Raw genomic sequence first — 12,677 nt, forward strand, 5'->3', positions numbered from 1 at the left:
GTGAAATTCAACAACGCAGAACATATTCTCATTTGGGAAATAGAAGCTGGAACTTACTTATTAAATTTTAGGTTGTGATAAGTAAGCTTGCTCCATTTTCATTTGCAGGCTCCCTTTTCTCCTTAGGATAATGTTATCATTGGATGTAAACCATTGCCTGATGTTTGCCGTGGAGCTAATGCTTCTGTTTTACAGCACAGGTAAGTTCAACAAAATCTAGCTTAAAAGAAATCAGTATTTCTCGAAATACTTTAGTTTTTTTATACGTTGCAATTTTTCACAGGTATAAATGGAGACTGCAAACCCAAGAATACCCTCTTTATCAGTCCCAAATCAATAGTTGATGCATATTTTCCATCAGGTAAGTTAAAAACAATACAGGAACAAAATCATCATTAGGTTAAAGGACCACTTTAGTAATCTGGGGTTTTATATTTTAATTTAGAAACTATCTACCAAAAGGACAATGGAATTAAACTCTGTTTCAACATCCAACCAAATAATACACGTGCAGGTACAGTTATCTAATTTTTAGCTTTTCATTTTTTTTGCTTTATAGCTGTTTCAGTTTGTCTTGGTCATTTGCTAAATGTGTTTATTGTGTTTTTCATTTTTCTTAGAGTGTTGTAACAGCACGAATTTCGACTGCAATATTGAAGTAAAAATAGATCAAGGTAAATACAGGCTAAATCTAACTGAAAAGATTTTATCCAACCAAGATATTGTGGTGATGAAGGATCCAGAGCATAATTATTCATGTATGCCATCCCAGCTCTACAAAAGCAGCCCTGGTAAGTCTCTAAGAAGTGAGTTTGTGCACAGTGGTCAAAACTTTCAGTTTATTTCCTCAGTTTGAAAAGGTTTCCAACCAATGATATGATGCACTTTCTATCTTGTTGCAGGTTTTCTTTATAACATCCACCGCTGCTTGAGTGAAAGTAAATTCACAAACTTTTCCTCTTAATTTCTAAATGAAACAATGTGACAGTGCACAAGCTCTAATTTGATAATTTTATGTGTTCAAGGTATGAAGAATATGAGTATGAATATGAGACTGAGCAATGGGAGCTTTTGTGAAAAACTTTGCAAGGGTATAATTATTTGTTTATCAAATTAGTTAAAAACAACTATTTCATTTTCACAAGTATAATAATACAGCCTGATTTTGTGTGTGTGTCCGCGCGTGTGCGTGTGTGTGTGTGTGTGTGTGTGCGCGCGCGTGTGCGTGTGTGTGTGCGCGCGCACGCGCATTTGCTTATTTTTTGCATATTTAGGAAAAACAGAATATGTCATTAGTGATAATGACACATGTAATGTGTCATGCAACCCGAAACCATCCACAACCACCACCAGCATCAATTCTTCCAGCTCCTCTTCTGGACAATCATCCACAACAATCACCCCCAGCTCCTCTTCTGGACAATCCACAACAATCACCCCCAGCTTCTCTTCTGGACAATCATCCACAACAATCACCCCCAGCTCCTCTTCTGGACAATCCACAACAATCACCCCCAGCTCCTCTTCTGGACAATCATCCACAACAATCACCCCCAGCTCCTCTTCTGGACAATCATCCACAACAATCACCCCCAGCTCCTCTTCTGGACAATCCACAACAATCACCCCCAGCTCCTCATCTGGACAATCATCCACAACAATCACCCCCAGCTCCTCTTCTGGACAATCATCCACAACAATCACCCCCAGCTCCTCTTCTGGACAATCATCTTCAACAACCACCAGCAATAACAATAACCAACCAAGACCTATTGACCTTTCCATCAACAATACCATTCCTAACCCAGTGTAAATATCTCAGTTTTCATAGAAATATTGTTGCAATGTTGCAATATTGTGCACTTTTGAAATCTACTTTAAGAAACTAACTGTGTCTCCATGTTACAGAGACGTCATGAAAAATCTATCCTTTGTCCTTGAACTGATGGGTAATTCCAGCACAGCAAGAATCAAGATGGGCAACGTCACAGGAGTGATTGCCAAACTCTCCCAGAAAAATCAAACCAACATGAACTTTGCCTTCACAGAAAATGCTGACGTGAAGGTAAGGTGTGACACAATTTTAAGACCATGGATTACTAACTCTCTAAAGCCTGAGGCATGGAATAATTGCCACAAAATTCTTATTTTTGAGTTCAGTGAAAATGACCTGTTTATTGAACATTCTGATGAAATACAAAAGATAATTTAATGCTAATTTGCATATATTAGTTTCAATTTGTATAATACATATACATGACATTATTATTATTATTATTATTATTTTTGACAACTTTATTTATGATTTTCCAATATAACAAAAGTACAGAAAAATATAACTTGAATTGCGATTACAAACTGCCATTGTGAAACCGGTTGCGCCTTGCAGTGGCAAACCAGTTGGGGGGCTGCATTGTGCGCAGTTCTGTTTGGCTTGCTACAGATAGTAGGTGGCTTTAAAGAAAGAAAGATAAAAAAAAGAAAAAAAACATGCACAGATAAAAGCAGTAATGTATCATACTTCAGCAAATGACAACTTCTCCACATATTCAATAAACTGTATCATACTGTATCTCAAACACTCTATCTGCTGTCATCGGATTAGGATCAATTGTTTTCCCACACACATATGAAGAGCTCCAAAAACTAATTCCCAGAACCGGTTCAGATCAGAGCAGGTCCAGAACATATGGCTAATAGTGGCGGGTGATTGCTTGCACCTCGGGCATCTATCATCAGAGGTATGCTAAGCTAATTTAGCTTTGGTTCCTCTTTGGCTAACTCTTGGTGGCGCTGTCACTTGGTGTTCGCTCGCTTTGTGGTAGAGTATCACTGCCTGTTCCTGCTCAAACACAGTGGTGTTTCTGAGTAGCTTATCTGCTTAGCAATTTAATTAAAAACTTTTAGATACATTCTTTTTTCATAGTATAATCTTCACGTGCTTCATCCGAAGTACACTTTCTGTGTACTCACTGCCTAATTTATAGCCAAAGTATTCACTCACTGTGTCTGTACTGTTTCGCTAGCTTAGCTTAGCTCGTAGCCAACTCGTTAGCACCATGGCTACTTCACCTGTCCCTCCTGCACTTTCCTGCTCATTGTGATGAGGCCGACTATTGCAGAGTCATCAGAGAACTTCTGCAGGAAGCACTGGGTGGAGTTGTGGGAGAAGTGTGCAGTGTAGATGGTGAAGAGGAACGGAGCCAGAACCGTTCCCTGTGGGGCCCCCATACTGCAGACGACCCTGTCCGACACACAGCCCTGAGTTCTCACATACTGTGGTTGGTCGGTGAGGTAGTCCAAAATCCAGGTAGTGAGGTGATGGTCCACTCCAGAGTTCTCCAGCTTCTCCTTCAGAACCATGAGAAGGGGTTAGACAGGCGGCCAAAGGATCTAATGAGGTCCAGGGCTGAAGGAATTGATGACTCCGGATCTGTAATATACAGAAGGAGGTCGTCTGCATACAAGGAGCACTTATGAATGATGTTTCCCCTAGTGATCCCCCTTATTCTGGGATCCATTCTCAATGCTGCCGCCAGCGGCTCTATTGCCAGATTGAATAGCAGGGGGCTTAAGGGGCATCCCTGGCGGGTGCCTCTATGTAAGGAGAAGTATTCTGAAATAGTGTGGACTGAAGACGGGGCGCTGAGTACAGAGTCCTGATCCATGAAATAAAATTAGAACTGAAGTCAAATTTTTTCAAAGCGGAGAACAGATATTGCCAATCCACAGTCAAAAGCCTTCTCGGCATCCAGTGAGACTATTATCTCGGGGTGATCAACTGAATGGTCAGAATATACGATATTTAACAGCCGTCTGATATTGAAATATGACTGCCGGTTCACTACAAAGCCTGTTTGGTCCTCTTGTATAATAGAAGGTGCTACCTTCTCAATACGAAGTGCAAGCGCTTTTGTGAGGATCTTATAATCCACATTCATTAGACTAATGGGGCAATAGGATACACATTTTTGAGGATCCTTGTCTGTTTTGAGTATTACAGAGATTGTGGCTTGGGACAGAGTTTGTGGCAATGTGTTTGTTGCCTGAATTTCTGAAAAAACCTCAGACAGTAACGAAACTAACTTGCCGGCAAAGCGTTTATAGAAATCACACCAGAAGGCGTTTGCAAAGAATTAACTGCCTGCAATATTTCCGCAGAGGTGATAGGTCTTTCTAGTAGCTCACGTTGGCCTGGGTTAATAGTGGGAATATCTATGTTCCTCAAAAAGGAATCCAAGTCAGCCTCTGAATAATCAGTGCAGGAAGTATAGAGATCCTGATAAAATAGCTTGAGTGTGTTACCACCTGACCGGAGTCTAACTGTATGTCGGATATAGACTGAGCTGTGGCGGATTGACGAAGCTGATGCGAAAGATACCTACCTGCTTTTTCACCATGCTCGTATATGTGATGTGTTGATCTAAGTAGGAGCTTCTCAGTTTCTTTAATTGAAAGGGTGTCAAATTCAGACTGCAGCAGTACCTTCTGCTTATATAGATCAGCGGTTGGGCAGGTAGCATATTGTGTGTCAATGTTAGCTATGAGCCCTGTCAGCTCTCGAAGCCGTTCGTTTCGCTTTTTATTCTTATAAGAAGAAAAAGAAATAATTTGGCCCTGCAGATATGCTTTTTGTCACGTTCCTGGGTCTTTTGACCCAGCGTTTTGAGTTTTAGTTTATTTTGATATTTATGGTTTGTTTAGGTTCATTAAGTTATTCAAGTTCATTTGTTGTTATATTCCCCTTGTGTTTTCAACCCTTGTGTTAAGTCTCCCTTATCCCTCATGTGTTTCATGTCTGTTTCTTATGTTGTCAAGCTCTTGTAGTCATGTCTGTGTTTCATTGTTTCCTATTTTATTTTGAAAGAGGTCCTGTGCTTCTGTGTTTTGTTTTACTCTTCCCCTGTGGCGTCGTTATGTCTACTGTGCCTTTCTGTCCCATGTTTCAGGTCCCTATGTTCTGTCTTCCAGTTGGTTAAGTTCACATGTTTTGAGTTCAGTCAGTGTGTTTCCTGTTTTACTTTCACAGTCTGTCCTATGTTAATGTTTCTAGTTTCGCTTCCCTTGTCTCGTCCTGTGTAATTACTCCCAGCTGTGCTCTCCTCCTGTGGCTCATTCCCCCTCGTTATCCCTCTGTGTATTTAAGCCCCGTGTTTCTCTTTGTCAGTGTTGTGTCCACCCTCATAGCTGTGTGATTCTCCCTGTGTTTTCATGTATGATTTATTTGTAGTTTTCCCAGTTTAGTTTTGTTCTTTGTTTCCTTTCCTCGCCTGCAACAAAGCAGTGTTTTGAATTCACTTTTGTCTCGGTGAGTTTTGCGTTTGGGTCCTTCTCTTGCCTGCACACAGCCGTACTGTGACACTTTTAGCGACTCCCAAATTATAGACTTCGAAACATCTGGAGTGTTATTTGTTTCTAGAAAAAGCTTGATGTGGTGTTCAATGAACTTGCAAAACTCCTCATCTGACATTAATGCTGAGTCAAATTTCCAGAACCGCTTCCTTTGCTCACACATTTGGGAATGCGATATCAACCTGCACTGGTGCATGATCAGAAATTACAATTGCATGGTATTTACACATGGTGACCCTTGGGACAAGGAAATTATCCAGAAGGAAATAATCAATCCTGGAATATGAATGATGCACAGCGGAGAAGAAGGAAGAAGGGCTCAGTGATACACAGTGGATCTGAAATGCCATAGTTTTGAAGAAATGTATTCAGAACGGACAATGATCTGGAGGTCCCAGTAGACTGACGTGGCTTAGACCTGTCAAGGTTGGGGTCGAATACCAGATTCAGACCCATAATCAGGTGATGCGTGTTTAAATCTGGCAGCAGGCCAATTAGTCTTATAAAAAATTGTGGATTGTCCCAAGTTGGTGCATAAGTATTTACCAAGATAACTGGAGTGTTGTGGAGCTTACCAGTAACTATCAGAAAGTGACCAAATTTTTCCTAACAATTTAGAGTTAAATCCAGAATGGTAGACCTGGGAAACCCAACTTTGTGTCAGCCTATTGCTTTGCGTGGAACACAGATGTGTCTCCTGTAGAAAGACAATGTCCGGTTTGAAAGTGGACAGATGAGTGTTTATCCTTTTGTGTTTTCTAAAATTATTTAGGCCTTTCACATTCCATGTAATAAATTTAGTAGAATCAGAAGTAGTTGCAGCACTTTTGGTTACAAAAGAATAGCCATATTTACACTTTCAAGACAATCATGACAAGCAAGCCAAGCAATAATTTGCGCTAAGTATACGCACAGAACTGCAGCCAACAAGAAAAAAAGAAATAAAAAAAATAAAACAACAAAAGAACAAAAGTAAGAACCCAGAGTAACTATAAACGTAACTCCCAAAAAACGGGAGCAAGCTACGCCCTCGCCCCCAAAAGAGCTTATATCCAACATGTCTCTTCACTCCCCAAAACAAAAGTTGCCCCTAGCGGGGAACGCCAACTATGACATAATATTTAGACATCTGGCAGATTGGAAAGGCACATGTGACTTCTCTTGGTCGGTTACTTCGCTCAGTGATAAACAATTATATGCAGACCTATTAAATTATGAAAGTAGCAAAAGTACCAACCTCTCTCTAAAGTGCGGTCTGAGTCAGTGAGCAATAGACAGTCAAAAAGCAACTGAGGTCGCACAGTCCACTCAGCCTGAGTCTTGATTCCCACACACAGCCAAGATGCGATTCTTGATTCTTGTCTTTGGCAGCCGATTGGTGAATATTTCCTCACCAAGAAGTGACAGGGGATTTCTTTAAATCACCCTGCCGTTCTTTCTTTAGCTAAGACTCCTGAGTTAGAAAACACAAACACTGCAGTTCTTTCACTCGCGAGGACGATCACAGAGCGCTCGCACAGGAGACACTCATGGACTCGCACTTTGTCACCGTCTGCGTTTCTTTATTTATACAAGATGTTTCTGTGTGTGTGTGTGTGTGTGTGTGTGTGTGTGTGTGTGTGTGTCAAGGTAACAACGTCACTCAGAGCAGCGGGTTTTTCCCTTCTCTACTCGTAAAAGAGCTGAGCTCTTCTCTACATCTAAATGTTCTTAAGAAACAGGAAACGGTTAGTAGCTGCATAAGTTCATCACACAAGTTAGACGTGAAAAGTCATGTAGAAATCTGCTTAAACACAAATAATGAAAGGATACATTTCATGCAGCTGATCACATATATACAATATTCTTTTGACATTCCCTCCTGTTGATCATGAAATGAAACGTACAATTCATCAGTGAGTAACTACTTTTTCAGTTACTACATCATTAGTTATACTTCATCTTTATCTATCAAATAGGAAAAGAAGTCTTCATGATCTTCATTGATTTCAGTACATCTGCATATGCTGTGAATGATAAACTTATCATCTGTGAAATTATAGCTTTTAAACAAGGAATAACTCAAACCAAGAAACAAAATAAAATAAAATCAGGAAAAATTCAATGACAATCAACAGTCTCTTTAAAACCTGTTAAAGTTGAGCGCTTCTTCCTGGATCAGGATGTTGATGATGTTGTGCACTTTACAAAGTCATTCTGAAGATGTGGTCGGAGATCAGAATTAGTGCACTTGTTCCAGGGTGTTTCCCATACATGGTTGTGTTAATATGCTCGGCATGTGCGAGCAGACAAACAGTCTTTCTCTGTGGTTTTGTTAAACACATATCTGTATCAGGCATTTTTCATCCAAGGATGGATGTGATCTTGTGTCATGTCCATTAGGTGTAAATTGTCGTACGTCCATCTTCTCTGTCTGCCTCGTGGCTCAGCTGCTGTTGGCATCAGCTGGGATCCTGTAAGGGTGAGCTTTTGTAGTCAAGGTAACCAGGAGGGTTCCCCTTCACATTGTTGCACATAGGTCCATCACACCTGCACCTGGCTGCCCTAAAGTTGATCGGATGGAGATTAGAGTGCGGGCTTACCCAACGGGGGCCCAATCGCACTGTCCCCCCTCACCCCCGAAGCAACCAAGCGTAGGTGAGGCTTTCCCAATGTGCTTCCTCCTTGGTGTCGGGGCTTCTCGGGACCTCAACCTTTTTGCAGTGGCTCTGATGTATCCAGGAGGGTCTCTCTGTAATTTTACAGGCTGTGGGTGTTGTCAATAACACTTGATATGGGCCCTCCCAGTGGGGCAAACTCCAATTTTTCCTCTGGAGCACCCGTAATAGGATCCAATCGCAACCTGCAAGAGACTGGAGAAGATTCATACGGCAGTTTATTGTTCAAAACAATATCCTTATTTTCTAGTAGTTTTGCCATCCATTCTGCCAGAGTTGTTTCTCTGATGGATTTTTCTAAAGGTTCGCTTGTCACTGGCAGTGGAAAAGGTCTCCCATGAACAACCTCAAAAGGTGTAAGTTTTTGGGAGCCTTGTGTTAATCTCATCCACATTTTTACTAGGCCTATGCATTCAGGCCATGGTCTTCCTGTTTCTTCCATGCATTTTCTGAGTCTCTGTTTTATGGTGCCGTTAGTTCTCTCTACTAACCCTGCACTTTGTGGGTGATAAGCACAATGGTTTCTTATGCTGAATCCTAGTGCTTCAGAGACTTTACTAATCACGTCATTGACAAAATGTGTCCCATTATCTGATCTTATCAGAGTAGGGATGCCATATGTTGGGATGAAATGATTACATGGACATTTTGCAACTGAGATTGCATCTGCTTTTTTCACTGGATAAATTTCTGGCCATTTTGAGAATACGTCTATAATCACTAGAGCGTATTTTGAGCCTTGACTTTCACTTAATTCAATAAAGTCCATGTGAATGGTGTGAAATGGATGAGGTGGTGTAGGGAAATGTTCTCTTTTTGTCCTCAGATTGCCTTGTGAATTGTGTTTTAGACAGATCATGCATGTCCTCACAAATTCCTTTGCTGAAGTTTCAAAATTCAGAGTATAGAAGTGTGTGTTTATGACTTGGACCATCCCTCCCGTTGAAACATGGGTCACCCCATGGGTCACCAATGCTGCTGTCCTGTGTAGGGACTTGGGGAGTATTGGTTTACCTTCACAAGTCATAAGATCATTTTCTAGTTGTGCTCCACACTTTAACCATTACTTTTGTTCTGTAGTTGGTGCTGCTTTTTGTTCATCTTTAAGTACATCAAGTGGTATTTGCATACCACTATTTGCAGGTTGTATTTGCATAGAGGATGCAGACATCAATGTGTCTACAGTTTGCTGTGCGGCTAACTTAGCTGCTTGATCTGCAAAGTTATTGCCTTTAGTTATTTCTGATTTATTTTTCTGATGTTCAGCACATTTACATAATGCTAACTGTTTTGGCAATGTAATTACTTCTAATAGTGTCTTTAGAAGATCTCCATGTTGTACTGCTGAAAAAACATACTGACTGTCTGTGTGTCTCTCTGTCTGCTTCCTTGACACAGTCAGCTCCTTTTATGGGCATGTAGTTCCTGTTACACACACGATTTCCTGTCACAGACACACCACAGGCACACATATTTCCTGTTTCTGCAGACTAATCGAACTCTTTGTCGAACTTTCACTGCGTGGGGTACTATGAAGATCAGAGTGTGCCTTAAAACAATGTCAGCTGAGTTTTTTTACTGCCTCTGCTGCGTCTGCACAGGCTTGCACACACGTAGGCAGGCCTGACGCAACAGAGTCTAATTTACAGGAGTAAAATGCAACCGGACATTGTTTTTCTCCAAATGCCTGTGTTAGCATGGCTTTCATGTAACCTGTACCTCCATCTACATGTAAGTAGAAAGGATTATCATAATCAGGCAAAGCCAAAACTGTATTTGTCTGTAATGCCAGCTTCAAGTTACTGAATGCTTCTCTTGCTTTCTTCTTTGTAGATGCAACACTACATTTTGACTTAAGGCATTTTAGGCAATTCCTTTTTCTTTTTTTTTCAAAGAATTCATACGTGTCACACATCTTACATATTTCAAACTTTTAAGTTAGGAAAAAATTTTGCATTGCTTACAGCTCATAGCTCACAGCTCTAAAACTAGGCATTAGTAAATCATATGGCTAATCATTATTTGTCATTGTGATCCACAAGTATGATCACAAATTTGTTTTCCAAACCAACAAAACAAACAAACAAAAAGAAAAACAAATTGCCAATGCCATGAACGCTTTAGACACGAGTCAGGACACAAAAAGAAAAAAAGAAAAAGCTGCTGTCAGAAACAAAGCAGAAGTGTGAGGAAAAAAACTGAGCTCACAGACAGCTGCATGTGTAAGCTTTAATATGCAGCTTCTGCTCTAAAAGACAAATAAAATAAAAAATGTGTAACTTGCTCAACAGCTTGGTAGTGTCCACATATTTAATTCAGCTTCTCAAACCTTTAGCTTTAGCTGTTGTATACGGGGTTTAGCTTATTAGTTATTAGTATAGGATTGCTCTTCATCTCAACAATGTCTCATCTAGGATGACAGGTTTACAACCAGGTCAAGTGTCTCTATGCACCTGATTAGTTTAGGTATTTTCCTTATTTTCTTCATCTCATATATCATTATACTGAATTTGAGCAAACCTTAAGCTTGAATCAGACTACTTTTAACAATTATCCACCTCACATCATAACTGACTGAGGTGCCTCTCACCATTAATATTATGTCATTATTAATGTTATTATTGTTTTGTTTTTTTTATAACAGCAGTAGTATATCACAATATTTATTAGTATATTACAATATACTACTATACTACTAATATGCAATAGTTTATTATTTTATATTTTATTATGTATCCATCGAGGGCTGGGGGTGATCTGCAGCTTCACCCCCTCCCAAGCTGGAGACATTTACCTTTTCCTTGGCTGAACAATGACACAGCCTTAATATACCTTATGCATCTCTCTATTTTATTTAATATGTTTTCGTGTGCATTATCTGCTTTCATTCATTCTATTCATGGTTATCTACCCAATTTTGTTTCATTTGTTAATACCAATTTACAGGTTGTTATCCTTCCTATTATTAGTTTGAATACATAAGCTCTAATTTAATTTAGCCTTTTGTTTATTCCACTTTATTCCTCTTGTATGTATATGTATTCAGTTGGGTCTGTATCCAGCCCTTTTTAAACTTTGATCTCTAATCTTTTACTTGATCAGGGATTATTATGTTCTTCCTAGTCTGAACTGCTTCTTTGTTTCTTACAATCACGTGCAAAATGTCCCTTTTCCACAACTCCAGCATGCAGTGCTAAAGCCACTTTTTGGTGTGTGTATAGGTCTACCTCTACCTCTTGCTGTTCCACTAAGCATTCCTCTGTCTTTCTTTTGGATTAGTCCTACTCTGGTTTGTTGTTTTTCTAAACATTTCTCATCAGGTGTTAATTTTGCTTGTTTATTCTCCATTCTCAAAGATTTTGCTGGGCCGTCACTGGCACACTAGACTTCAGGGTGGTGGCTGACACGCCCTTCTACTCCGCGCACGGAGCGGTGTCAGTTTTATGAGGCGGAGCTCAACCTTTCCCTTTTGTCGCCAGTACGTGAGCCTCAGCAAAGAAAACAATAAAAACAAAAAACAATGGAAGTAGTTCAGCAGCGTAGTGTGCTGTAAAATCAACTTACTCCCAAAGACATATACAAAACACATATACATACACACAGATAGACATTTGCGCGCTAATTTGTCACGAAGTATTTCACGGTCACTTCTGAAACCAATCTAAACACAGTTCCTTGTGGCGAACTTAAACCTTATTTGTCACGAAGTATTTGACGGCTACCTCTAAAACCAATCTAAACTTAGTTCCTTCCGGCGAACTCAAACCTATTTCACGTGTTTCATGAAGTAATTCCGGCTACAACAAACCTATTTTGTGCATTCTTCTAAACCCTTCCGGCGGTTTAAAACCAAAAAAGTGTTTTCTCACCCTCAGTCGTCTTTTGCTGGTTGTGAGGTCATCTTACTGGATCCCAGCGTCGTGGACCAGGCCCGGCCTGGACCCGAATCATTCCAGGGCTTTTCCTCTTCCTAAAGAGGGCTGTCGACAGACTTCGGTTCTGGTTTATCACGACGTCAGGATACAGTACTCAGATCTTTGGCTTCTTTAAAGGCCCCCTGTCTCTTCGCGACTGCAGATGGCAGGTCCAGGAAAATTAGGATTTTGTCTCCATTATGCGTCAGGGGACTGTCCTGCGGCCCTGCGAAGTACCTCCTCCTTTTCTTGAAAGTAATGAAATTTGACAATAAGTGGCCTGGGTCTCTGGTCTCTCACAGGGACGGGCTGGAGGCTGCGATGTGCCCGATCCAGTGTTGGAGCAGTATCCAGGGCCAAACCTCCTTTAATAGCTGGGCCACAGAGTTTACAGGGCACGTCCCAGTCTCAAAGTGCTCCCTCACGCCAAGTATTCGAATGTTGCATCTGTGCGGTCTCCCCTCAAGGTCTTCGGTCTTGTCCAAAAGAGCTGACACAATTTCTTTCAGATCGGGAACTTGTTTCTCCAAGTCCACGACCCGGTCCGAATACGTGTTTGCAGCTTCTTCCAGGCTAGTTAGCCGGCTATGGTGATCATTACAGGTAGTGGCTAGAGCAGGGGTCGGCAACCTGCGGCTCCAGAGCTGCATGTGGCTCTTTAGTCCTTTTAGTGCAGCTCCGCGTGGTTTGGGAAAATAAATTATTTTTTTTAAGTAATTAGCTGAAGTGTATTTTATTTATGTTAGTTCTTTTT

General features: G+C 40.7%; 2 protein-coding genes across 2 annotated transcripts in view; both read left to right on the top strand.

Annotated features, from left to right (window-relative positions):
• The window catches only part of LOC116322384 (adhesion G-protein coupled receptor G2-like), a 15,243-nt gene continuing 2,566 nt past the window's right edge, over window positions 1-12,677 (top strand). The window contains exons 1-8 of the mRNA XM_039603694.1: window positions 1-200; window positions 284-361; window positions 446-514; window positions 621-791; window positions 903-938; window positions 1,026-1,091; window positions 1,275-1,809; window positions 1,909-2,065. Of these exons, the coding sequence (XP_039459628.1) occupies window positions 131-200; window positions 284-361; window positions 446-514; window positions 621-791; window positions 903-938; window positions 1,026-1,091; window positions 1,275-1,809; window positions 1,909-2,065 (1,182 nt within the window). The 5' untranslated portion in view covers window positions 1-130. The remainder of the gene's footprint in view (window positions 201-283; window positions 362-445; window positions 515-620; window positions 792-902; window positions 939-1,025; window positions 1,092-1,274; window positions 1,810-1,908; window positions 2,066-12,677) is intronic.
• The window catches only part of LOC116322169 (adhesion G-protein coupled receptor G5-like), a 25,501-nt gene continuing 16,071 nt past the window's right edge, over window positions 3,248-12,677 (top strand). Inside the window, exon 1 of the mRNA XM_039603496.1 lies at window positions 3,248-5,308. The gene's annotated coding sequence lies outside the window, so the exon portion shown is untranslated. The remainder of the gene's footprint in view (window positions 5,309-12,677) is intronic.

This window comes from Oreochromis aureus, linkage group 19 (genome assembly GCF_013358895.1).
Source record: "Oreochromis aureus strain Israel breed Guangdong linkage group 19, ZZ_aureus, whole genome shotgun sequence".
Taxonomy (NCBI): domain Eukaryota; kingdom Metazoa; phylum Chordata; class Actinopteri; order Cichliformes; family Cichlidae; genus Oreochromis; species Oreochromis aureus.